Source organism: Bos indicus, chromosome 1 (genome assembly GCF_029378745.1).
Source record: "Bos indicus isolate NIAB-ARS_2022 breed Sahiwal x Tharparkar chromosome 1, NIAB-ARS_B.indTharparkar_mat_pri_1.0, whole genome shotgun sequence".
Taxonomy (NCBI): Eukaryota; Metazoa; Chordata; class Mammalia; order Artiodactyla; family Bovidae; genus Bos; species Bos indicus.
In genome coordinates, this window is record NC_091760.1 from 153,221,531 (window position 1) to 153,246,824 (window position 25,294).

The 25,294-nt window shown below is 41.9% G+C and overlaps 1 protein-coding gene and 1 long non-coding RNA gene across 4 annotated transcripts in view; one reads left to right on the forward strand and one right to left on the reverse strand.

Annotated features, from left to right (window-relative positions):
- ANKRD28 (ankyrin repeat domain 28) overlaps positions 1-15,098 on the reverse strand; it is a 225,751-nt gene extending 210,653 nt beyond the window's left edge. Inside the window, exon 1 of the mRNA XM_070797137.1 lies at positions 14,932-15,098. Coding sequence (XP_070653238.1) covers positions 14,932-14,958 — 27 coding nt within the window. The 5' untranslated portion in view covers positions 14,959-15,098. The remainder of the gene's footprint in view (positions 1-14,931) is intronic.
- A 302-nt stretch (positions 15,099-15,400) lies between these two features.
- On the forward strand, positions 15,401-24,952 carry LOC139185222 (uncharacterized). 3 transcript variants are annotated; one of them, XR_011568775.1, is made up of 4 exons: positions 15,401-15,448; positions 15,792-15,974; positions 16,394-16,488; positions 24,784-24,952. It is a non-coding gene; the product is annotated as an uncharacterized lncRNA (long non-coding RNA). The 3 variants fall into 3 exon arrangements; XR_011568776.1 differs by lacking the exon at positions 15,401-15,448 and adding an exon at positions 15,463-15,526; XR_011568774.1 differs by lacking the exon at positions 15,401-15,448 and having other exon boundaries at positions 15,553-15,974.
- The last annotated feature ends 342 nt before the right edge of the window (positions 24,953-25,294 follow it).

Sequence of the window (25,294 nt, forward strand, 5' to 3'; positions counted from 1 at the left end):
CACACAGGATGACAGACAGTAAGTGTTTCTGAGGATGTGGGGAAACCAGAACCCTCATACACTGCTGGTGGGAATACAAAGTGACACAGCTACTCTGGAAAATGGACTGGAAGTTTCTTAAAAGGCTAAATACAGAGTAACAATATGACCTAGCTAGTTACACTCCTAAGTACACATCCAAGAGAAATAAAAACTAATGTTCACACAAATGTTCACAGTAGCATTATTCATACTTAGCCAAAAAGTGAAAATAACTCAAATGTCCATCAACTGTTGAGTGGATAAAATGTGGCATACGATACAATGAAATCATTATTTTATTACTCAGCAATAAAAATATTGATACAAGCTACAACATGAATGCCTTCCCTGGTGGCTCAGACAATAAAGCTTCTGCCTGCAATGCAGGATACCCTGGGTCAGGAAGATCCCCTGGAGAAGGAAATGGCACCCCACTCCAGTACTCTTGCCTGGAAAATCCCATGGACGGAGGAGCCTGGTGGGCTACAGTCCATGGGGTCACAAAGAATCAGACGTGGCTGAGCAACTTCACTTTCACAATATGAATGAGCTCAGAAAACATGCTAAGGCAAATTTTAGAGGCAAAAAGTAGATTAGTAGTTGTCGAGGGTTGGGGATGACAGGAGCTTGGAGGAATAACAGGTTTAGGGGTTAGAGGTATCTTTTAGGCAAGATATAATGTTCTAAAATTGTGGAGACACACAACTCTGTGAATATACAAAAAACCATTTAAGTGTATAATTTAAATTGGTCTGTGAATTTTATCAGTAAAGGTGTTTCAAAAAGGAAAAGCTGTAACTCAACAACAAAAAACCACCTCATTAAAAAATGGGCAGAGAAACTGAATAGACATTTTTCCAAAAAACATGCAGATGGCCAAACAAGCACATGAAAGATGTTCAACATCACTAATTACCAGTGATTTTTAAATTTTAGAAAAAATTTTAAAATAAGTTATCACCTCACACCTGTAAGAATGGCTATTATCAAGAAACCAAGAAAAAACAAGTGTTGGCAATAACATGGAGAAAGGGAACCCTCATACACTGTTGGTGGTAATGTACATTGGTGCTGCCAGCATGGAAAACAATATGGAAATTCCTCAAAAAATAAAAAACAGAACTACCATATAATCCAGCTATCCCCTTTCTGGGTATTTATCCAAACAATACAAAACACTAATTAGAAAAGATACATGCACACCTATGTTCATAACAGCATTATTCACAATAGCCAAGATATGGAAGCAATGTAAATGTCCATCAATAGGTGAAAGGATAAAGATGAGGTATACAATGGATACTACTTATACATTATTATTTAACTTATATGCAGAGTATCTCATGCAAAATGCTGGGCTGGATGAAGCACAAGTTGGAATCAAGACTGCCGGGAGAAATATCAATAACCTCAGATATGCAAATGACACCACCCTTATGACAAAAAGCAAAGAGGCACTAAAGAGCCTCTTGATGAAAGTGAAAGAGGAGAGTGAAAAAGTTGACTTGAAACTCAACATTCAGAAAACTAAGATCATGGCATCCAGTCCCATCACTTCATGGGAAATAGATGGGGAAACAATGGAAACAGTGACAGACTTTATTTTTGGGGGTCTCCAAAATCACCGCAAATGGTGATTGCAGCCATGAAATTAAAAGACGCTTACTCCTTGGAAGAAAAGCTATGACCAACATAGACAGCATATTAAAAAGCAGAAACATTACTTTGCTAACAAAGGTCTGTCTAATCAAAACTATGTTTTTTCCAGTAGTAATGTATGGATGTGAGAGTTGAACCATAAAGAAAGCTGAGCACCGAAGAATTGATGCTTTGTAACTGTCGTGTTGGAGAAGACTCTTGAGAGTCCCTTGGACTGCAAGGAGATCCAACCAGTCCATCCTAAAGGAAATCAATCTTGAATATTCATGAAGGACTGATGCTGAAGCTGAAACTCCAATACTTTGGCCACCTGATGAGAAGAACTGACTCAATGGAAAAAACCCTGATGCTGGGAAAGACTGAAGGCAGGAGGAGAAGGGGATCACAGAGGACAGGGGACATGAGTTTGAGCAAGCTTCGGATGTTGGTGATAGAAGCTTGGTATGCTGCAGTCCACGGGGTCACAAAGAGTCAGCCACGACTGAGTGACTGAACTGACTGACTGACTTATCCATTAAAAAAAAAGTGAAATTCTGCCCTTGTGAAAACATGGGTGAACCTGGAGGGTATTATGCAAAGTCAGTCAGACACAGAAAGACAAATACTGTATGCCTTCACTCATGGATGGAATATAAAAAACAAATAAAAACCAAAATAAATGAATAAACCAAACAGAAACAAACATAGAGAACAAAGTAGTGATTAGCAGAGGGGAAGGGGTGGGGATAGAAGACAGAAGTGGTAAACATACTATAGTATATACAGAGGTAGAAATACAATGTTATACATATGAAACTTACAAAATGTGATAAACCAATGCTACCACAATAAACACATATTTTTTTTAAAAATAAAAAGCTATCAAACTGTTAATCCAGAAATTGAAGCAAGAGAAAAGGCTGCCTCTCCAGATTAATTTATATGACAAAGTTTATGAAGACTTGAGTACTTTTTAGGTAACAGGATATAAAAAATATCGTGCTCGACAGTAGTAACTTTCATTCTAGGCTTTTAGAACAAGCCTTTGTGTTAGAAACAACTGCTTCCTGATTTCCCTTTCAAAATATTTTAACTGTCCTGTGCTGCATGTTTTAATATTATCCCTGGCCTTAAATCCTTAACAGTAGAAAAGACATACCTTTAACTTTATAACAAACAAATTATGAAACCATCACCAATTAAGAATTTGAACTTAAATTTACTAGGTAAAAGTGAACTTTAGTTGTGGGAGCAGTAACTCCATCTAGACTTTGCTTTGTATACCAATCAGCATATACAAAGAATCCTGGCAATTTTTCTTAAAATCAGCATCACACAAAGAAAGTGGATGAATCAATCAATTAATAGTATAACTAAGAACTGGGGTTATGGATATGAGTGGGAATCAAACCTAAAGTACTTGAGAACTGTAATCACTGTGTACCATATACTGTGACACTTAAAAAAGATTGGTTTAAGTAACTGAAGATTTCATTAGCTTTTACTTTAAATTAGAAGTATTACTCAATGATTAGTTTGATGTGACTTGTCCATAGAAGACATTATCCAAAACAAAAAGGCTTAACCCTTCGGGCATAGAACATTTTCAGGTGCATCTTATTCTAGCCCAGGGAGAGTGCATTCACTGAATTTTACATTAGGCTAGAAAAACAAAAAGGAAATAAAATGCTGAGAAACAATACACCCCAAACCTAACTCCTTGGATTATCTGCTCCCCCCCACCCCCTGCCTCCCCCCGCCCACTACCACAGTGTTCACTTGCATTCATGTATAATTGACCCTGGTGGGACTACTGGGCTTCCCTGGTGGCTCTGACAGTGCAATGCGTGAGACTTGGGTTCAATCCCTGGGTTGGGAGATTCCCCTGGAGGAGGGCATGGCAACCCACTCCAGTCTTCTTGCCTGGAGAATCCCCATGGGCTGAGGAACCTGGTGGGCTCTCTCGGGTTGCAAAGAGTCGGACACGGCTGAGCAACTAAATCACAGCACAGTGGGACTATGCACACAAAAAAATTACCAAATGCTTTATGACTATAGGACACAATTCTATAAATAAATAAGTCATTATTACATATACAAGGATCCTTTAAAGATGTACTCATTTCTATTCGAACTTCAGCTTAGTAATTAATATATTCAGTTTACACTAAATGAAAAGGTTTTACATGTGTTCTGAATTACAGCAGTAGCCACCTAACGAATCTTGGGTGTCCCTATTTGTCTTTTATAATCTACTCTTCTAAAACCTGTAATTTAGCAGTTATTAACTTTATGGTTTCATGTACCTCTCAAAGGATCTAATGAAACTATGAACTGTCTTGAAAAAAGTATACATATACACATTCCCTCTGAAGCCCTTCACAGAGCCTACATCAGACTTCCATCACCTGCCAATCAGTCCAAACTTCTTAACCTTGTACTCTAAGTACTTCATACCGTAGTCACTGTTAATTCAACCAATCTATCTCCAGTCCTTTCCAACTACAACCACCAATCAGGTCTACCTCCTCACTGTGTGTGTGTGTGCTTGGTCATGTCTGACTCTTTGCAAACCCATGGACTGTAGCTCACCAGACTCCTCTGTCCATGAGATTCTCCAGATAAGAATACTGGAGTGAGTTGCCATGCCCTTCTCCAGGGGATCTTCCCGATCCAGGGATCGAACCCAGGTCTCTCATACTGCAGGCAGATTCTTTACTGGCTGAGCCACACACCATCCTCTATTTCTGGTTTGCCTTCAGGGATTCCCCTTGTTGCTTTCCTGCACCAATGTCTGCTTTCGACAAAGTCTTTCTGTGAACCTCAAACACCTCCCTAGCCATGAGGGTTTCCCTCTTCCTAAAATCAGATCATCTGATCCTTTCTGAATTTGGAATCATGTTATCTGCAACTCTTACAAAGCACTGCATGTTCTACACTGTATCATACAAGGTATTAAAAAAAAATTAAGAAACATATGACTTAAAAAACTTATTTTTAAACTATATGTTAGTTACATTTTCAAACAATATGCCCCATGTTTTTCTTCAACTTCTATAAAGCTTTTCACATGAAGCATCTCAAACACTGTGCATTTATTTATGTGTGTCTTCACCTGGTGGCTCAGACGGTAAAAAAAAAAAAAAAAATGCCTGCAAAGAAGGAGACGTGGGTTCAATCCCTGGGTCAGGACGATCCCCTGGAAAAGGAAATGGCAACCACTCCAGTATTCTTGCCTGAAGAATTCCACGTATAGTCCATGGGGTCACAAAGGGTTGGACACAAATGAGTGACTAATGCTTTCACTCAATTTCAAGCCAATAAGACTCTTCAGTGCAGAGACAGTAGCTACTGCACCTTTGTGTCCCCCACAATATCCAACACAAAGTAAGGAAACACTTGATATGGAATACTTGAACATCTGAGCATAAGTGTCTTTTGAGCATATCACACATCCTGCGTCCCCAATTAGAAGATTTTTCAGAATCTTTTATTTTTTCCTACTGTAAAGTCAAATAATGTTCTACCCTTGTTAAGGTAAGTGAAATACTTAACAAGTAAGAAGTTACTAACTATCCAAAATAGTGATTTAAATCCATCCAACATGTACTCATTGATATGTCAACTCTGCTCAAAAAAAAAAAAAAAAAAACAACCTTTCAATATATCAAGTTCATTTCAGTCGTGTCTGACTCTTTGCGACCCCATGAACCACAGCACACCAGGCCTCCCTGTCCATCACCAATTCCCGGAGTTTGCCCAAACTCATGTCCATTGAGTCGGTGATGCCATCCAATCATCTCATCCTCTGTCGTCCCCTTCTCCTCCTGCCTTCAATCTTTCCCAGCATCAGGGTCTTTTCAAATGAGTCAGCTCTTCGCATCAGGTGGCCAAAGTACTAGAGTTTCAGCTTCAACATCAGTCCTACCAATGAACACCCAGAACTGATCTCCTTCAGAATGGACTGGTTGGATCTCCTTGCAGTCCAAGACTCTCAAGAGTGTTCTCCAACACCACAGTTCAAAAGCATCAATTCTTCGGCGCTCAGCTCGGTCATCCATACCTGACTACTGGGAAAACCATAGCCTTGACTAGATGGACCTTTGTTGGCAAAGTAATGTCTCTGCTTTTGAATATGCTGTCTAGGTTGGTCATAACTTTCCTTCCAACGACTAAGCGTCTTTTAATTTCATGGCTGCAATCACCATCTGCACTGATTTTGGAGCCGCAAAAATAAAGTCAGCCACTGTTTCCACTGTTTCCCCATCTATTTGCCATGAAGTGACAGGGCTGGATGCCATGATCTTAGTTTTCTGAATGTTGAGCTTTAACCCAACTAATTCACTCTCCTCTTTCACCTTCATCAAGAGGCTCTTTAGTTCTTCACTTTCTGCCGTAAGTGTGGTGTCCTCTGCATATCTGAAGTTATTGATATGTTTCCTGGCAGTCTTGATTCCAGCTTGTGCATCTTCCAGCCCGGCATTTCCCATGATGAACTCTGCATATGACTTAAATAATATATCAAGAATTCTTATCTAATGAACATTAACCAAGGAGGCTGACAAAGATGGCTCCTACACACACACAAATCCCAAAGTGAAAGCTATTATCCTTTAGCATTACTGCAAACAAAATTTAACTCAATATGAAACAAACTCAGAAAATGGAAACAAACTCAGAAAATGGAAACAAAAAACATCCAGATTATAAATATGCACAGAGGCAGTAAAACAGCATAAAAGTATATACTTTAAATTCTTAAACATGATATAAAAGTTTATGACCAACTGATTCATGCTACTACATGGATGAACCATAAAAATATTATGTAAAGTGACAGAAGTCAGACATAAAAGGACACATGCTGTATGATTCCATTTATATGAAATACAGACAGATTTATAGAGACAGAAAGTAGATTAGTGACTGCTAGGGGTTAGGAGGAAGGGAAAACAAAGCGTGACTGCTAATGGATTTTTGGAATGATGAAATGTTCTAGAATTAGGTAATGGCTGTACAATTCTGTGAATATAATAAAACTACTGAACACTTTGAAAGGGTGAATTTCATGGTATGCAAATTATATCTCAATTTTTTAGTGTTTATAACCACTTTGGCTATTTTATCTGAAAGAAAATTGTTTCTTAATAGGAATCTTATTGTGTAATAGTTTGCTTCTTCAAGCTGATCTACACTAGAGGTTATAAACTGGTCCTCTCAGTTCACTTCATCACTCAGTTGTGTCCGACTCTTTGCAACCCCATGGACTGCAGCACACCAGGCTTTCTTGTGCTTCACCAACTCCCGGAGCTTGCTGAAACGCACGTCCATCAGTAGGTGATGCCATCCAGCCATCTCAACCTCTGTCATCCCCTTCTTCTCCTGCCTTCAATCCCTCCCAGCATCAGGGTCTTTTGAAATGAATTGGCTCTTTGTATCAGGTGGCCGAAGTATCGAAGCTTCAGCATCAGTCCTTCCAATGAACACCCAGGACTGATCTCCTTTAGGATGGACTGGTTGGATCTCCTTGCAGTCCAAGGGACTCTCAAGAGTCTTCTCCAACACCACAGTTCAAAAGCATCACTTCTTCAGTGCTCAGCTTTCTTTATAGTCCAACTCTCACATCCAAACATGACCACTGGAAAAACCATAGCTTTGACTGGACGGACCTTTGTTGCAAAGTAATGTCTCTGCTTTTGAATATGCTGTCTAGACTGGTCATAGCTTTTCTTCCAAGGAGCAAGCATCTTTTAGTTTCATGGCTGCAGTCATCACTGCAGTGATTTGGGAGCCCAAGAAAATAAAGTCTCTCATTGTTTCCATTGTTTCCCCATCTATTTGCCATGAAGTGATGGGACTAGATGCCATAATCTTTGTTTTCTGAATATTGAGTTTTAAGCCAGGTTTTTCACTCTCCTTTCATTTTCATCAAGAGGGTCTTTAGTTCCTCTTCGCTTTCTGCCATAAGGATGGTGTCTTCTCCATTTCTGAGGTTATTGATATTTCTCCCAGCAATCTCAATTGCAGCTTGTGCTTCATCCAGCCCAGCATATCTCATGATGTACTCTGCATATAAGTTAAATAAGCAGAGTGACAATATACAGCCTTGACAGACTCTTTTTCCACATTGGAACCATTCCGTTGTTCCATGTCCAATTCTAACTGTTGCTTCCTGACCTGCATACAGGTCTCAAGAGGCAGGTCAAGTGGTGTGGTATCCCCATCTCTTTAAGACTTTTCCACAGTTTGTTGTGATTCACACAAAGGCTTTGGCATAGTCAATAAAGCAGAAATAGATGTTTTTCTGGAACTCTCTTGCTTTTTCGATGATCCAATGGATGTTGATCTCTGGTTCCTCTGCCTTTTCTAAAACCAGCTTGAACATCTGGAAGTTCACGGTTCACGTACTGTTGAAGCCTGGCTTGGAAAATTTTGAGCATTACTTTACTAGTGTGTGAGATGAGTGCAATTGTGCGGTAATTTGAGCATTCTTTGGCATCGCCCTTCTTTGGGACTGGAATGAAAACTGACCCCAGTCCTGTAGCCACTGCTGAGTTTTCCAAATTTGCTGACTTATTGAGTGCAGCACTTTCACAGCATCATCTTTTAGGACTTGAAATAGCTCAGTTGGAATTCCATCACTTCCACTAACTTTGTTAGTAGTGATGCTTCCTAAGGCCCACTTGACTTCGAATTCCAGGATGTCTGGCTCTAGGTGAGTGATCATACCATTGTGGTTATCTGGGACAAGATATTTTTTGTCCTTCTTTTTTTAGTTCTTCTGCATATTCTTGCCACCTTTTCTTAATATCGTCTGCTTCTTTTAGGTCCATACCTTTTCTGTCCTTTATTGTGCTCATCTTTGCATGAAATGTTCCCTTGGTATCTCTAATTTTCTTGAAGAGATCTCTAGTCTTTCCCATTCTATTGTTTTCCTCTATTTCTTTGCACTGATCACAGAGAAGGCATTCTTATGTCTCCTTGCTATTCTTTGGAACTCTGCATTCCCTACTAACCCCCTTTTAAAACCACAGCTTTAAGATATCCTCAATGATAACTACCAACTTGCCAACATTTATAAATAGAAATTTTTCATAAGAATCTGTATTTCTGGCTTCCTACAAAAAAACTGGAGTTCTCAAAATACTAGGCACACCTGCCCAGCAACAATGGACTGGAGCTGATTAGCAGCTAACATACCTGTTATCTGCCATGAATCTCCATCATTCCCAATTGTCTCCTAGATACTGAAGCCAAGTATCAGCTGCCATTCAGCTCCCTGTTTGTGAGTTTTTATCCCTTATCCAAACAAAGACCATCTACCTTTCTTATTAATGTATACTATGAATCACTGCTGATAAAATATAACCCTGTAATTGGTCTAAGGGTACAAATGTCCAGCTATAAGATGAGAAAGTTCTGGAGGTCTAGTGAACAGCGCAGTAAGTATAATTTACAATGCTCTTTTGTATATACATAATTGAAAGTTGCTATAAGACACAGATCTTAAATACTGAAAGTTGTTACAAGACATAGATCTTAAATATAATTTACACACGAAATGATAATTACATGAAGGGACAGATGTGACTGTAGCCATGAAATTAAAAGATGCTTGCTCCTTGGGAGGAAAGCTATGACAAACTTAGCGTATTAAAAAGCAGAGACATCACTTTGCCAACAAAGGTCCAGATAGTCAAAGGTATGGTTTTTCCAGTAGTCATGTATGGATGTGAGAGTTGGACTATAAAGCTGAGTGTTGAAGAATTAATGCTTTCTAATTCTGGTGCTGAAAGACTCTTGAGAGTCCCTTGGACTGCAAGGAGATCCAACCACTCAGTCCTAAAGGTAATCAACCCTGAATATTCATTGAAAGGATTAATGATAAAGCTAAAGCTTCGGTACTCTGGCCAGCTGATGCAAAGAGCTGACTCACTGGAAAAGATCCTGATGCTGGGAAAGATTGAAGGCAAAAGGAGAAGTGGGTGGCAGAGGATGAGATGGTTAGATAGCATCACTGACTTAGTGGATGTAAATCTGAGCAAGCTCCGGAAGATAGCGAAGGACAAAGGAGCCTGTCATACTGCAGTCCATGGGGTTGCAAAGAGTGAGACACAACTTAGTAACTGAACAACAACATGGAAGTGTTGACTAACTTACAGTCGTAACCCATTTCACAACACATTCATGTATCAGAGCAGTGTTGTACACTTCAAACTCACATATGTTATGTATGAATAATATCTCAATAAAGCTGGAAAATGTACAAAAAAGATTTTCACAACTCAGATAATCACGATGGTGTGACCACTCACACTCACCTAGAGCCAGACCTCCTGGAATGTGAAGTCAAGTGGGCCTTAGGAAGCATCATTACGAACAAAGCTAGTGGAAGTGATGCAATTCCAGTTGAGCTATTTCAAATTCTAAAAGATGATGCTGTGAAAGTGCTGCACTCAATAAGTCAGCAAATTTGGAAAACTCAGCAGTGGCCACAGGACTGGAGAAGGTCAGTTTTCATTCCAATCCCAAAGAAAGGCAATGCCAAAGAATGCTCAAACTACCGCACAATTGCACTCATCTCACACACTAGTAAAGTAATGCTCAAAATTCTCCAAGCCAGACTTCAGCAATACGTGAACCGTGAACAATACATGAACTGTGAACTTCCAGATGTTCAAGCTGGTTTTAGAAAAGGCAGAGGAACCAGAGATCAAATTGCCAACATCCTCTGGATCATCGAAAAAGCAAAAGAGTTCCAGAAAAACTTCTATTTCTGTTTTATTGACTATGCCAAAGCCTTTGACTGTGTGAATCACAACAAACTGTGGAAAAGTCTTAAAGAGATGGGAATACCACACCACTTGACCTGCCTCTTGAGACCTGTATGCAGGTCAGGAAGCAACAGTTAGAATTGGACATGGAACAACGGAATGGTTCCAATGTGGAAAAGGAGTCTGTCAAGGCTGTATATTGTCACTCTGCTTATTTAACTTATATGCAGAGTACATCATGAGATATGCTGGGCTGGATGAAGCACAAGCTGCAATTGAGATTGCTGGGAGAAATATCAATAACCTCAGATATGGAGATGACACCACCCTTATGGCAGAAAGCGAAGAGGAACTAAAGACCCTCTTGATGAAAGTGAAAGGAGAGTGAAAAACCTGGCTTAAAACTCAATATTCAGAAAACAAAGATGATGGCATCCAGTCCCATCACTTCATGGCAAATAGATGGGGAAACAATGGAAACAATGAGAGACTTTATTTTCTTGGGCTCCCAAATCACTGCAGTGATGACTGCAGCCATGAAACTAAAAGATGCTTGCTCCTTGGAAGAAAAGCTATGACCAGTCTAGACAGCATATTCAAAAGCAGAGACATTACTTTGCAACAAAGGTCCGTCCAGTCAAAGCTATGGTTTTTCCAGTGGTCATGTTTGGATGTGAGAGTTGGACTATAAAGAAAGCTGAGCACTGAAGAAGTGATGCTTTTGAACTGTGGTGTTGGAGAAGACTCTTGAGAGTCCCTTGGACTGCAAGGAGATCCAACCAGTCCATCCTAAAGGAGATCAGTCCTGGGTGTTCATTGGAAGGACTGATGCTGAAGCTTCGATACTTCGGCCACCTGATACAAAGAGCCAATTCATTTCAAAAGACCCTGATGCTGGGAGGGATTGAAGGCAGGAGGAGAAGGGGATGACAAAGGATGAGATGGCTGGATGGCATCACCGACTCAATGGACGTGGGTTTGGTTTGATTCCGTCAGCTGGTGATGGATAGGGAGGCTTCGCGTGCTGCGGTTCATCGGGTTGCAAAGAGGTGGACACGACTGAGCAACTGAACTGAACTGAAAAGTTGGAAAATAAATAAAATTTAAATGCAACCATGCAAGGAGAAAAAAACTTGACAGTGACACCTGTTGAATAAAACCCTGTAACTGTTACAGATTCATGCTGTATAAACACATCAAAATGGGAAAAAAATCGAGGGAAAAATTCATGTTCCCACTCCTACAAACAGCAGACATTCCTTTTATTTCATTTACAGTTATTTTCACCTACTAATAAAAAATAGTACAGTAATAACTTCTTACCCCCATATTGGGGTTGGCACAAATGAGGGAGAGCTGTCTCATTCACTGATTGGATAGGAAAGCAAACTACTGTGTTTACTCACTGATTCTATGTTTAAACCAACTATAACCCCCCTGACATTTATGTGCACAAAGAAAAACAACCCCTACCTATGTTTAGTTTCTATGTAACAGACTGTATTAACAATGGAAAAAAGCAAAATAAATATGGAAATAACAGAGAAAAGCTCAAGTGAAAATGAGGACTGAGTACAATGCTGCCAAGCACCTTCCAGCTTTACAATTCTATGTACTTAAATGGATCTCCTCCTTTCCTCCAAGTAAAATAATTCATATAGCTGAATGGCCTGTTCATAGATGGAAAGGGTTAAAATGGTATTTGCAGGCTTCCCTGGGGGCTCAGTTGTAAAGAATTCACCTGCCAATGCAGGAGACAGGGGTTCAATCTCTGATCCGGGAATATCCAAAATGCCTAGGATCAATTAGGCCCGTGGGCCACAATTATTGAGCCTGCACTCTAGAGTTTGGGAGCTGCAGTTACTGAAGCCTGCGGGCCCTAGAGTCTGTGCTCCACAGCAAGAGAAACCACTGCAATGAAAAGCCTGTGCACTCTCTATCAGGGCTCAGTGGTCAAGAATTTGCAAGCCATTGTGGGGGACTCAAGAGATGAGGTTCGACTCCTGGGTGGGAAAGATCCTCCAGAGAAGGAAATGGCAACTCACTCAGGTATTCCTGCCTGAAAAATTCCATGGACAGAGGAACCTGGTGGGCTACAGTCATGGGGGTTGCAAAGAGTTGGACAGGATTAAACACGCACCCGCTCACTTAAAGCCTGTGAGACAATCAAGACACCCAGCACAGCCAAAAATAAATAAAATTATTTTTTAAAAATACATTTGCATTCCATTTCATTTTTACCATTACTTTCAATAGCTAATAAAATATCAAAATACAAGATGACTTCTAAAAGTGGCTATTCCCTTTAAACCAGGCAAAAACAAACTCACTTTTAGCAGTCTTCCAAAAGACAGACCAAATGAGCCAACTACTAGTAGTTTAGAGGTAAACCCTCATGCTCTTTCCCCCATCTGAGCCATGCCACTTCATTAACTTGCCCAAATATCTTCAAGTTTACAGGTGACATTTTACGTATCATCCTTAGTTCAGTTCAGTCACTCAGTCGTGTCCGACTCTTTGAACCCCATGGACTGCAGCATGCCAGGCCTCCTCGTCCATCCCCAACTCCCAGAGCTTACTCAAACTCATGTCCATTGAGTCGGTGATGCCATCCAACCATCTCATCCTCTGTCGTCCCCTTCTCCTCCCGCCTTCAATCTTTCCCAGCATCAGTGTCTATTCAAATGAAAAATCTTTATCATCCTTACCATGGACATTATCTAAAACTGGAGTAGCATCACAGTTGCTTCATAACTGCAATTCCTAAATACACAAATACAAAGGTGCAACTGGGTTTTATGTGAAAATACAACCCTGTTTCTGTAAAATGAGATGCTCTCTTTACTAAAAGTTCACCAAATTTCTAATGCACACAATGATCCAAATAACTTTCTTCAAAAGTATAGGACTAAAACAAAAACTGTTACCTCAACTATAAGTTATGGAAACAAGGCACCATTGGATCAGTAAAGATTAGTGGAGTATCCAGATCAGAGTTTCACACCATTAAAAGCATAACATGAATTAACTGTACAGTAATTAGCAGGAATTGGTTTATGCTCTACCTGTTATTCTTTAATAGTGCTGCCCCATAGAACTTTTTGATATAGATGCTCCACATTCGTGCTGTGCAATACCACAGTCAAGAGCCGCACAGAGTATGGGACACTTGAAATGTGGTTAGCAGGAATGAAGAACTGGATTTATTTTACTTAAAATTAAAGTTAATCTAAATTTAAGTTGCCACATGTGGCGACTGGCTATCATATTGGACAATGCGGTTCAACGATTTGAAATACAATGTATAAACTTGGTTAAATGCTAGAGTTTTTCAAAGTATCAAGTCCTGATGACCTTAATACCAACTAACGATTTGAAATACAATGTATAAACTTGATTAAACGCTAGAGTTTTTCAAAGTATCAAGTCCTGATGACCTTAACACCAACTAAAACCTTCCTGATATCAAATGATACATACACAAGTTCAACCATCGGCCTCCACAGAAAAGTCACGAATGACATGACACTACTTAAAGATTCAAATTTTAAGGTACGATATTTGCTAAGAGACAATACTGAAAAATACATCTTAAGTTTTTCCCCACCGTTTTTCAAAAGGGGATTTCACTTCTGAAACAGTTTCCCAATGCATCCAACTACCTTCCCTTTAAATCTGCTCAATACCTTCTGTTCAGAAAAACAAATGGCAAAAAAAAAAAAAAACAAAAACAAATTCTCAGCACGAATAAGCCTACTAAGATTCGGTGTATTTCACACATTCATTTCCCTTTTCCTTCAGAGGAGATTTCAAATGTTTGCATTGCCTAGAGTCTTACTACCCATCATTCAACGTTTTAAGGTAGACAAATCATTCTGATATCGTGGCGATTTCGTCCCTAGACACAAAAGTATCTCCTCCATCAAAGAGTGTCACGACTCTTAACTGCACTTCAGGTGTTCGTGAACCCGCTCTTCCTGAGTCAAAAAAAGTAACCAAAATGGTGCACAAAACGTCAGAAGAAAACGAGTCTGAGAACTTGCACGGTGAATAACTTAGTCCTTGAGCGGAAAAAAAAAAAAGAAAAAAAATCAACCTTCTTTGACCCGGAGAGGCGGCCTCCAACTTACCCGGCGACGCCAACAGGCGAACAAGGTCGTGACCCGCGGTCCCGGCCGCGGGCGGCGCCCGGCCCGGGCGGCGGGAAGCCACCTGTTAGGCCCAGGCCTCACTCACCTGGAGAAGCGAAGGCGCGGACCCGGACGCGGGCGCCCGGCGCGAGCGCGGACCCGCCCCTTGGCGGCGGCAGCGGCCGGAGGCGGCGGCACGTGGGCTCCCCCGGGCCGGGCGGCTCTGACAGGCGGGCCCCCGCGACCCCCGGGGCGCCCCGCCGGCCCCGCGCCGCCCAGCCCAGCGGGCGCCCCGCGGCCCGCCCCGCCGGCGCCCCCGCCCCGCAGCCTTTCCCTCACACGCCCGGAGCCCGCCGCCCCTCGCCTACCTGGTCGCGGAGTTTGAGGAACGCCATGGCGGTCGCCGCCGCCCGGCCGGCGCTGCCGCCTCAGGAGCCTCTCCAGTGCCCAGAGCCGGCAGGTCGGCGGCCGTGCGCTGAGGAGTCCGCGGGCAGGGGGGCGGCGCCGCCTCCCCGCCTCCAGCCGCCGCCGCCGCCGCCGCCGCCGCCGAAAGGTGAGGAACCGGAGGGTCCCGTCTCCTCCGCGAGGACTCCCCGCCCTGTTGCTTCCTTTCTTCCTCTCCCCCGTCCGCCGCCCCCTCAGCCGCCGCCGCCTCACGCCCCCTTTTCCCAACACAGCCGAGCGGCCCCCGCGGCCCCGCCGCTCCAGTCCGCGGCCGCCGCGGCATCCAAACTCCACTCCACAATATTACCACCACCGCCCGCCGCGATTGGCGGCCGCGCGGGGGAGAGGCCAGAGTAAGCCGGGCGCCCATTGGCCACGCCGCCGCGCTCGCCCGGGGCCCCGCCTCCCGGACGGGGCGGGGCCGGGCAGGAAGCGGCGAGGGTGGGCGCGGAGCCGCGAGCGCCGGGCGGGGGGCGGGTGTGAGAGAGAGCCGCGCGGAGCCGGGGGAGGGGCGGCCAGGTGCCCGGGGCGCGTGCCCGGGGCGCGGGGGGCGGAGCCCGGCCTGGGGTGCGGGTCCCGACTCCCTCAGTGACTGCCCCGGGGCTCGCGCGTGAGGGGAGCCGGGCAGACGCCCGCCCCCTCACAAAGCCTGAGGAGGCTGCGGGGACCGGGTGGGGGGCTGGAAAGGGCGTGAGGGGTGGAGGGGCCCTCGGGTGCTGCCACCTTCCCGGGAGCGGCGAGGGCATGGGGGCCAAGCCGACTCTCAGGTCTGGACTTCCTTCAGGGTGCACAAAACCCGAGGGAGCGGGCCGAGACGTGGTCCCCGGGAGGCGGCTGTCCCCCCTCGGGGGGCCGCGCAGGAGGGCAGAGGCCGGAGGGAAGGGGCCGAGCCAACTGGCCGAGTCTGACACGTCGAAGGAGAAGGAGCTCTCTTCTCTCCGACCCTCGGCCCTCCGCACCTGAGGAGGTTAGAAAAGGGGGGCGTCCGGGGATGGCTGCCCTCCTCCGGGGGGCGCAGCACCCGTGGGCGGGGGAGGGGAAGACGACGCCGGCCTTCCGGGCGGAACGGCAGTATCTCTGCAGCCAAACGGGCTGTGGACGCCCGAGTCTTTCTCTCTACCCCATAGTTCCAATCCGAAGCAAAGCGATGATGGTTCTCTCCCCGCAAAGCCTCCTGCCTGGCTTGCTTTTTTTTTTTTTTTTTCCGCCCTCTTTCTTCTTTCTCATCTGAGGGGTTTTGCCTCCCACTCGAGAGAAATCAATTAAAAAAAAAAGATGTGCTGGATGCATCCTTGGATGGAGGAGGAGAGGAATGACTCCCTCACCCTGCTACACACGCCCCCACGCCACCCCACAGCTCTGAAACGGCTTTTCTTTCTTCGGCAGCCGCGCTCTGTTGCCATTCCAGGCTTGTGTGGGAGAAGACTGCTGTGCGCCTGTGTCTGTCCGCCCGGGCGACTCCAGCCCTCGGTTAATGAAAGGTACAGATGGTTAGAACACAAATGTGTGACGTCAGGCTTGGTTTTAGAAAGTTCTCTGTTCCCTGCATCAATTGTGTCTCCTGGGACAGACTTATTTAGAGGATCGATTTTGGTCTAATGGCAAGCAGGAGAAAAGGGAACCTATGCCAAGAATGTCAGTGTCTTGTAGCCCTATGCTTATTACAAAAAGCTTCTTTTAGCCCCATAATAAAAGGAAAGTATCAGAGTGCAAAACGAAAAGCACCGCTGATTGATAGCCTGATCCTTCCACTATTCTTTGACATACCAAAGCTTCGATTCTATACAGTTTCTTATATAATGACATTTCGCATCATATTTCCTACTTAAAATGGAGGGATTTGCGCCACTGCGAGGTAACACTCGTGATGAAACCAAACAGCTCTTGCTTTGCATCCTCAGTACCTCTCGCCCCTTCATCAACTCCTGCACATTAAATAGGGATACTGTTTGCCACCCAGTCTCTCCTTTCAGTTCAGAGAAGGTGAAGGAGTTAACATTGTGGAAACACTTGAGTTCTCCAAAACAGAGATGCTGTGGTAATATTACCGGAGTATTTTTGATCACAAGTTGCCTTTATAAACAGTTACCCATGTGTTGTGTTCACTACAGAGTTCTTAGTCCAAGAATGTAAGAATTTATTCTTATTCATACACAAGCCTTTTAAGCCCTCTGTATGTCTCAGTTCAGTTCAGTTCAGTCACTCAGTCGTGTCTGACTCTTTGCGACCCCATGAATCGCAGCACGCCAGGCCTCCCTGTCCATCACCAACTCCCGGAGTTCACTCAAACTCATGTCCATCTAGTCGGTGATGCCATTACATTAATACATCACCCTATCCCGGCAACCCACTCCCAATGATCTCTCTTCTAAGTTTAAGTTCTAGAATTGAAAAGCACAACAGGAACTTGATTAGGAACAAGGCAAAGATTCACTTTTGGGAAAACAAATGCCTTTGAGAATGTGAACAAAAATCATGGGCCAAAGATGCATTTTAACAGATTTTAGGCTTGAGCTAGTGAAACTTTTGAGGGCTCTTCTGAAGTTTTCTAATTAATTATAGTTAATGAAAGTATTTTATAAGTTACCATCCCCAACAACCTTGCAAATAGAATGCTCCAAACTCTCCTGATAGATAATGGTTAATATCCAAGTCAGATCAAACCCTCCTCCACCCTAACCACCATTTAATTTGTGTCTTAATTTCACCATTTGTAAAAACTAAGCATAACATTATCTGGCCTACACCTCTCATACAACCAAATAAGATAATGATATGAAAGGCTGTAGGAACTCTGCAGAACCGTTCAAATTTAATGTTATTATTGTAGCAACTACATTTCCATTATCAGGACAGAGGATAACAGTCATTCTGAAAAATAGGAATAAGAAATCTATGTAATTTAGCAATAGGATTAAATAAGGGTTATATTCAAATTCTGACAGTAATTTTTATATCTTTATTATAAGGTTATTCCAGCTTATATATATATAAAATATTTGAATATTAAATCTATAGTATTGAAAAGTCTTCTGTAATCAAAGCTGATGAGGCCAAGAGCTAGAATGGTATCAGTAACCTCTCTCCAACTCTTGTCACCCCATCCTTTTCTGTCACTTTCATCCTTCTTTACTGCACCCGGGCTCTGAACTCACATCTTAAGTACTCTGCAGTCATAAAGGAAACCTCAAATTTTAAAAGTATCAAGAAATAACTAATAAGTTAGGCAAGACTCCTGTGCCCATGCTTCAACCAGTTACTACAACAAGCAGGATCTGAGAATTAATGATAGCTTTGGTACAGTTGTTGTTCAGTTGCTGAGTTGTGACCAACTCTTTGCAACCCCATGGACTGCAGCACACCAGGCTTCCCTGTCCTTCACTGTCTCCCAGAGTTTGTTCAAATTCATGTTCATTGAGTCAGTAATGCCACCCAACCATCTCATCCTCTGTCATCCCCTTCTCCTCTTGCCTTCAATCTTTCCCAGCGTAAGGATCTTTTCCAGTGAATTGGTTCTTCCTGTCAGGTGGCCAAAGTATTGGAGCTTCAGCTTCAGCATCAATCCTTCCATTGAATATTCAGGACTGATTTCCTTTAGGATTAACTGGTTGGATCTCCTTGCAGTCCAAGGGACTCTCAAGAGTTTTTTCCAACACCACAGTTCAAAGCATCATTTCTTTGGTGCTCAGCCTTGTTTATGGTCCAACTTTCATATCCATACATGACTACTAGAAAAACTATAGCTTTGACTGTATGGACCTTTGTTGGCAAAGTAACTTCTGTGTTCTTGAATATGCTGTCTAGATTTGTCATAGCTTTTCTTCCAAGAAGCAAGTGTCTCCTAATTTCATGGCTGCAGTCATGGTTTGGAGCCCAAGAAAATAAACTCTGTCACTGTTTCCAGTGTTTCCCCATCTATTTGCCATGAAGTGATGGGACCAGATGCCATGATTTTAGGTTTTTGAATGTTGAGTTTTAAGCCAGCTTTTTCACTCTCCTCTTTCACTTTCATTTAGAGGCTCTTTAGTTCCTCTTCGCTTTCTGTGGTATCATCTGCATATGTGAGGTTATTGATATTTCTCCAGGAAATCTTGATTCCAGTTTGTGTTTCATCCAGCCTGGCATTTCGCATGATGTACCCTGCATATAAGTTAAATAAGCAATGTAACAATGTACAGCCTTGATGGACCCCTTTCCCAATGTGGAACCAGTCCATTGTTCATGTCCAAGTCTAACTGTTGCTTCTTGACCTGCATACAGATTTTGCAGGAGGCATGTAAGATAGTCTGGTATTCCCATCTCTTTAAGGATTTCCCACAGTTTGTTGTGATCCACACAGTGAAAGGCTTTGGCGTAGTCAATAAAGTAGAGGTAGTTGTCTTTCTGGAACTCTCTTGCTTTATCGATGATCCAGTGGATGTTGGCAATTTGATCTCTGGTTCCTCTGCTTTTTCGAAATCCAGCTTGAACATCTGGAAGCTCACAGTTCACGTACTGTTGAAGCCTGGCTTGGAGAATTTTGAGCATTACTTTGCTAGCATGTGAGATGAGTGCAATTGTGCCATAGTTTGAGCATTCTTTGGCATTGCCTTTCTTTGGGATTGGAATGAAAACTGACCTTTTCCAGTCCTGTGGCCACTGCTGAGTTTTCCAAATTTGCTGGCATATTGAGTGCAGCACTTTCACAACATCATCTTTTAGGATTTGAAATAGCTCAACTGGAATTCCATCACCTCTACTAGCTTTGTTCATAGTGATGCTTCCTAAGGCCCCCTTGACTTCACATTCCAGGATGTCTGGCTCTAGGTGAGTGATCACACCATCATGGTTATCTGGCTCATTAAGATCTTGTTTGTATAGTTCTTTTGTGTATTCTTGCCACCTTTTCTTAGTATCTTCTGCTTCTGTTAGGTCCATACCATTTCTGTCCTTTATTGTGCCCATCTTTGCATGAAATATTTCCTTGTACCTCTAATTTTCTTGAAGAGATCTCTAGTCTTTCCTATTCTATTGTTTTCCTCTATACTTTCCTCTCTTCCTCTTTCTTTCTTTTTTTTTTTATTCCTCTTTCTTATACTGAGGAAGTCTTTCTTATCTCTCCTTGCTATTCTTTGGAACTCTGCATTCAGATGGGTATATCTTAACCTTTTCTCCTTTGCCTTTAGCTTCTTTTCTTTTCTCAGCTATTTGTGAGGCCTCCTTGGACAGCCATTTTGCCTTTTTGCATTTCTTTTTCTTGGTGATGCTCTTGATCACTGCCTCTTTTACAATGCTACAAACCTCTGCCCATAGTTCTTCAGGTACTCTATCAGATCTAATCCCTTGAATCTATTTGTCTCTTCCACTGAATAATCATAAGGGATTTGATAGGTCATACCTGAAAGGCCTTGTGGTTTTCCCTACTTTCTTAAATTTAAGTCTGAATTTGGCAATAAGGAGTTCATGATCTGTGCCATAGTCAGCTCCTAGTCTTGTTTTTGTTGATTGTATAGAGCTTCTCCATCTTTGGCTGCAAAGAATATAATCAATCTGATTTCGGTATTGACCATCCGGTGATGTCCATGTGTAGAGTTGTCTCTTTTGTTCTTTGAAGAGGGTGTTTGCTATGACCAGTGCGTTCTTTTGGCAAAACTCTTGTTAGCCTGTGCTCTGCTTCATTTTGTACTCCAAGGCCAAACTTGCCTGTTACTCCAGGTATCTCTTGACTTCCTACTTTTGCATTCCAGTCCCCTACGATGAAAAGGATATCTTTTTTGAGTGTTAGTTCTAGAAGGTCTTGTAGGTCTTCATAGAACTGTTGAACTTCAGCTTCTTCAGCATTACTGGTCGGGGCGTAGACTTGGATTGCTGTAATATGGAATGGTTTGCCCCTTAGAAACAAACAGATCATTCTGTCATTTTTTAGATTGCACCCAAGTACTGCATTTCAGACTCTTTTGTTGACTGTGAGGGCTACTCCATTTCTTCTAATGGTTTCTTTCCCACAGTAGTAGATATAATGGTCATCTGAATTAAATTCACCCATTCCTGTCCATTTTTGTTCACTGATTCCTAATATGTCAATGTTCACTCTTGGTCACCTATTTGGCCACTTCCAATTTGCCTTGATTCATGGACCTAACATTCTGGGTTCATATGCAGTATTGTTCTGTACAGCATTGGACTTTACTTCCATTACCAGTCACCTCCACAACTGGGTGTTGTTTCTGCTTTGGCTTAGCCTCTTCATTCCTTCTGGAGCTTTCTCCGCTCTTCTGCAGTAGCACATTGGGCACCTACCGGCCTAAGGATTTTATCTTTCCATGTCATATCTTTTTGAGTTTTCATATTGTTTATGGGATTCTCAAGGCAAGAATACTGAAGTGGTTTGCCATTCTCTTCTCCAGTGGACCACATCCAGAATTCATGTCTAAAATGATGGAAGGAAAGATATCATGTAGATGTGATCACCTGGGTAATGACTGTGAGCTAAGCAACCACACCCAAGTTTACTTGTTGTGCTACAGTGTGGTGGGTATTTACCAGCACTTTACATGGGTTATGTCCTTTAAATTTTTCAGTAACCTTTTAGGGTTAGGAAATGGGTCCAAAGATAGGTGTGCCCTTAGTAGGACCTGAATATACAAGGACCTGGAAAGCCAAAAGCTTCCTAGTTTATGATGTAGGAGATAGACAACTACTGATAACTTTTGAGCAGATAATTCTTATATTATAAAATGATTTTTATGATGAACCTGAAATATATGGAAAATGCATAAAAGAAACTGCCAAAGCAGCAAAGGTATGTTCAGGGACCTAGAGCATAGAATTGGAAGACCTCATATACATATGAAAGAGTTTCTGGAGATGAGGAAATAAAAGTATGAAGGAGAAGCAGTCTCCATAGCAATAATATGTGAGAATTTGTCAGACTTGATGAGAAATGAGTTATCAGATCAAAGGGAGATGCTTAGGCTCAAGTGGCATAATTTTTTTAAAATTGAGACCCATACATAATAGTGAAATTAGAGAATACCAAAGACTTGGTCTTTCTTACCAAGTAAGAAATGTTCAAAGATACCACTGAGAAAAGTGAATTTATTTAAAGGGAATTACAGCCATCCTATTAGTAAATTTATTGGCAACAATTGGCTACAGAAGACATTCAAAACATCTTCAGTGTATTGGAGTCCATAACTGAGAAGCTAGAACTCTATTCCTAGCTAAACCATTTTTCTCAAGAGGAAGAACAGAATAAACACATTTTTAAAATTTAGGACTTACAGATGGTCATTGAAAAAAATACAAAAGAATACACTCCAACATGAAAAAAGCTGAACCCAAAAGGAATAAGTAAGTGAGTGGGAGAAGGAAGAATAAACAAACAAATCAGTGAATATCTTGGTTAATCTAAATCAGCAGTATTTTTAAAAAAAGACTAGTATTTGGGAATGTTAAAACCCTGTGAAATTAAGTTATTAGCCCTTCAAAATGAGATGAAAAAAGTCGCACTGTGTGACTGTCTGACTCTTTGTGATCCCATGTACTATAACCAGCCTAGCTCCTTTGTCCATGGAATTCTCCAAGCAAGAATACTAGAGTGGGTTGCCATTCCCTTCTCCAGGAGATCTTCCTAACCCAGGGATCGAACCTGGGTCTCCTGTGTTGCAAGCAGATTCTTTCCCAACTGAACCACTAGGGAAGCCAAAATGTGATAGATGATGGCAGAAAGGACTTCTGAGTTAAACATGACTTTTTTTTAATTCAGAAGGAGTGAGGTAGTTTTAAATTTTAGACTTTGACAAGCTACTACATTAGTAAAATTTTTTTGTTTCACTCACTGGGAGAGCTGAAAAAAAACAAGCTTGGGCTGAGCTTCTAGAAAAAGTGCTCTAAACCATGTGATAGAGCTGGTGTGATAAAGACAGTGCTGCTGTTCCCAACAAGCACCAAATGCTAGGAGCTCAACCTCTCTTTATCTGCTCCTGCCATCAGCATCAATGCCAGTTATGTGTCAGAAACTTAGTCTTGCAGTCACGGCCACCTCTACAAACTGGATGTTGGCCTCTTCCTACACAAGGACAGTGGGAGCCACATGCAGACCTTATATCCTTACATCCTCACATTTCCACTTGTGCTTCTGGTTAGCAGGGCCAGTGGTATTGGCCTGCATCCTAGCTGCAAGGGAGGCAGGGAATTTGAGTTCTCAATTTTATACTAGGGAATAGGTATCTATAACCAGGGAATCATCCCAAATGTAAAAGGTTTTTTAAAAGGTTATGGCAGCCTTGAATATGACAGGATCCACTAGTGATATACTTACTAAACCTAGAAGGAGATTCACCAAAATAAGAGAAATAGAATGTATACCTTCTAAACCTATAGACAGAGAAAAATAAAATGACCTAGAGAAAAGTCCAGGTTAGCAGACAAAAAAGAAAAAAAAAGCAAACTAAAGTTATGATAAATAGGAAACTCCAATTAGATTGTAGAAAGAAGTCCAAGTATATTCAGTTCAGTTCAGTCGCTCAGTCGTGTCTGACTCTTTGCAACCCCATGAATTGCAGCATGCCAGTCCTCCCTGTCCATCACCAACTCCCGGAGTTCACCCAAACTCATGTCCATTGAGTTGGTGATATTATTAATCACAAAAAATATATATGGTTTAGGCCTGTCTTTTAAAAAGTAACAACATCAAAAAGAAAAAGTTGCTCAGTTGTGTCCAACTCTTTGCGAGCCCATGGACTATAACTCACCAGGCTTCTCGGTCCATGGTATTTTCCAGACAGGAATACTGAAGAGGATTGCCATTCCCTTCTCCAGAGGATCTTCCCGATCCAGGGATCAAACCCAGGTCATAAAGAAACCCAACTATATGCTGTTTGCAAGATAATGGTTAGAACATAGAAGAAGTTTGAGGAAAGGCAATTAAAGAAAACTATATACCAAGAAAATACTAACCAAAAAATTGTTCCTCTAATAACATTAATACCAGATATAATTTAAGCAAGAAGGATTAATTGAGATAAAGAGATGATTTGTAAGAATCATAAAAGGAACTATCCCCCATGATATATTCATAAACTTGTGTGCACTTAACCACATAAAGCAAAAGTTAATGGGACTCTAGAGAAATTGGCAGATGTACCATTTAAAAACTAATAGACAAGCAGACAAAACATTAAACTATCATTAAATCAATAAGCTTCATACCATGTGAGATACCATAATCTACAGGAAAAAAATAGTTCATGCTACTTCTCCAAGACACTAAATACAGCCATTTTACATGTAGACTTTACCAACGTACAGGAAAAAATGCCTTTTGTTTGTTATGTTTCACAAAGAAACTGAGAACCAAGTATAACCAAGACTGGTGATGACCAAATGCTGCTCAGTCATCTTGTCTTCCAAACCAACCCTGGACCTGTCCAGTTCTTTGACAAGAGCAATTATTTCAACAACAGGGCCCTTGGAACCATTTCACTGAGTCAAAAGCTCTTCTGAGGGGGTCTCTGCTTAACTGCTTTAATTATCTGTCTGCTGGTAATTGCTCCACTGTGGTTGAAATACATGGAAAATGCATATAATAGACTGCCTGAGGTAAAAATATACAGTTGTATACAGAGTTTGATATAAATTCTTAAAAACCAAGCAAGCAAATATCTGAACCCCCCAAAAAAATTTGTTTTAACTCTCAAAGAAAATATTTGTTGCTTAGTCACTTAGTCATATCTGACTTTTTGTGACCCCATGAACTGTAGCTCACCAGGCTCTCTGTCCATTGGATTTCCCAGGCAAGAATACTAGAGTGTGTTGCCATTTCTTCTCCAGGGGATCTTCCTGACCCAGGGATCAAGCCTGCATCTCCTGCATTGTCAGGGGGTTTCTTTACCACTGAGCCACCAGGGAAGACCATACAAGAAAATACACTGCAACATTAAATAAAGTTTTGAGTGAAAGAAATATGAATCCTTTCTTCTGTTTTTCTGTATTGTGCATATTTTATTTGGTGAGAATTGTTTGAGTAGTTTACAGATGTATTGGCGCTTCATGATTTCATTACTTTATTGGAATAAAAAAGGCATGAGATGTAGAAAATGGCAAAAGAAAGTGTGACTGTATCAATAAGCACATTAAATGTGATTGGACTGAACACGCTACTGAAAAGGCAGATTTTATCAGGCTGAATAAAATAGTAAGATCTGACTCTGTGTCACAGGTCAGCAAGAGACACACTGAAATTCAAAGATATAAGTAGATATAAAGTAAAGGATGGAAAAGATACAATGTGTAAAAAAGAGACAC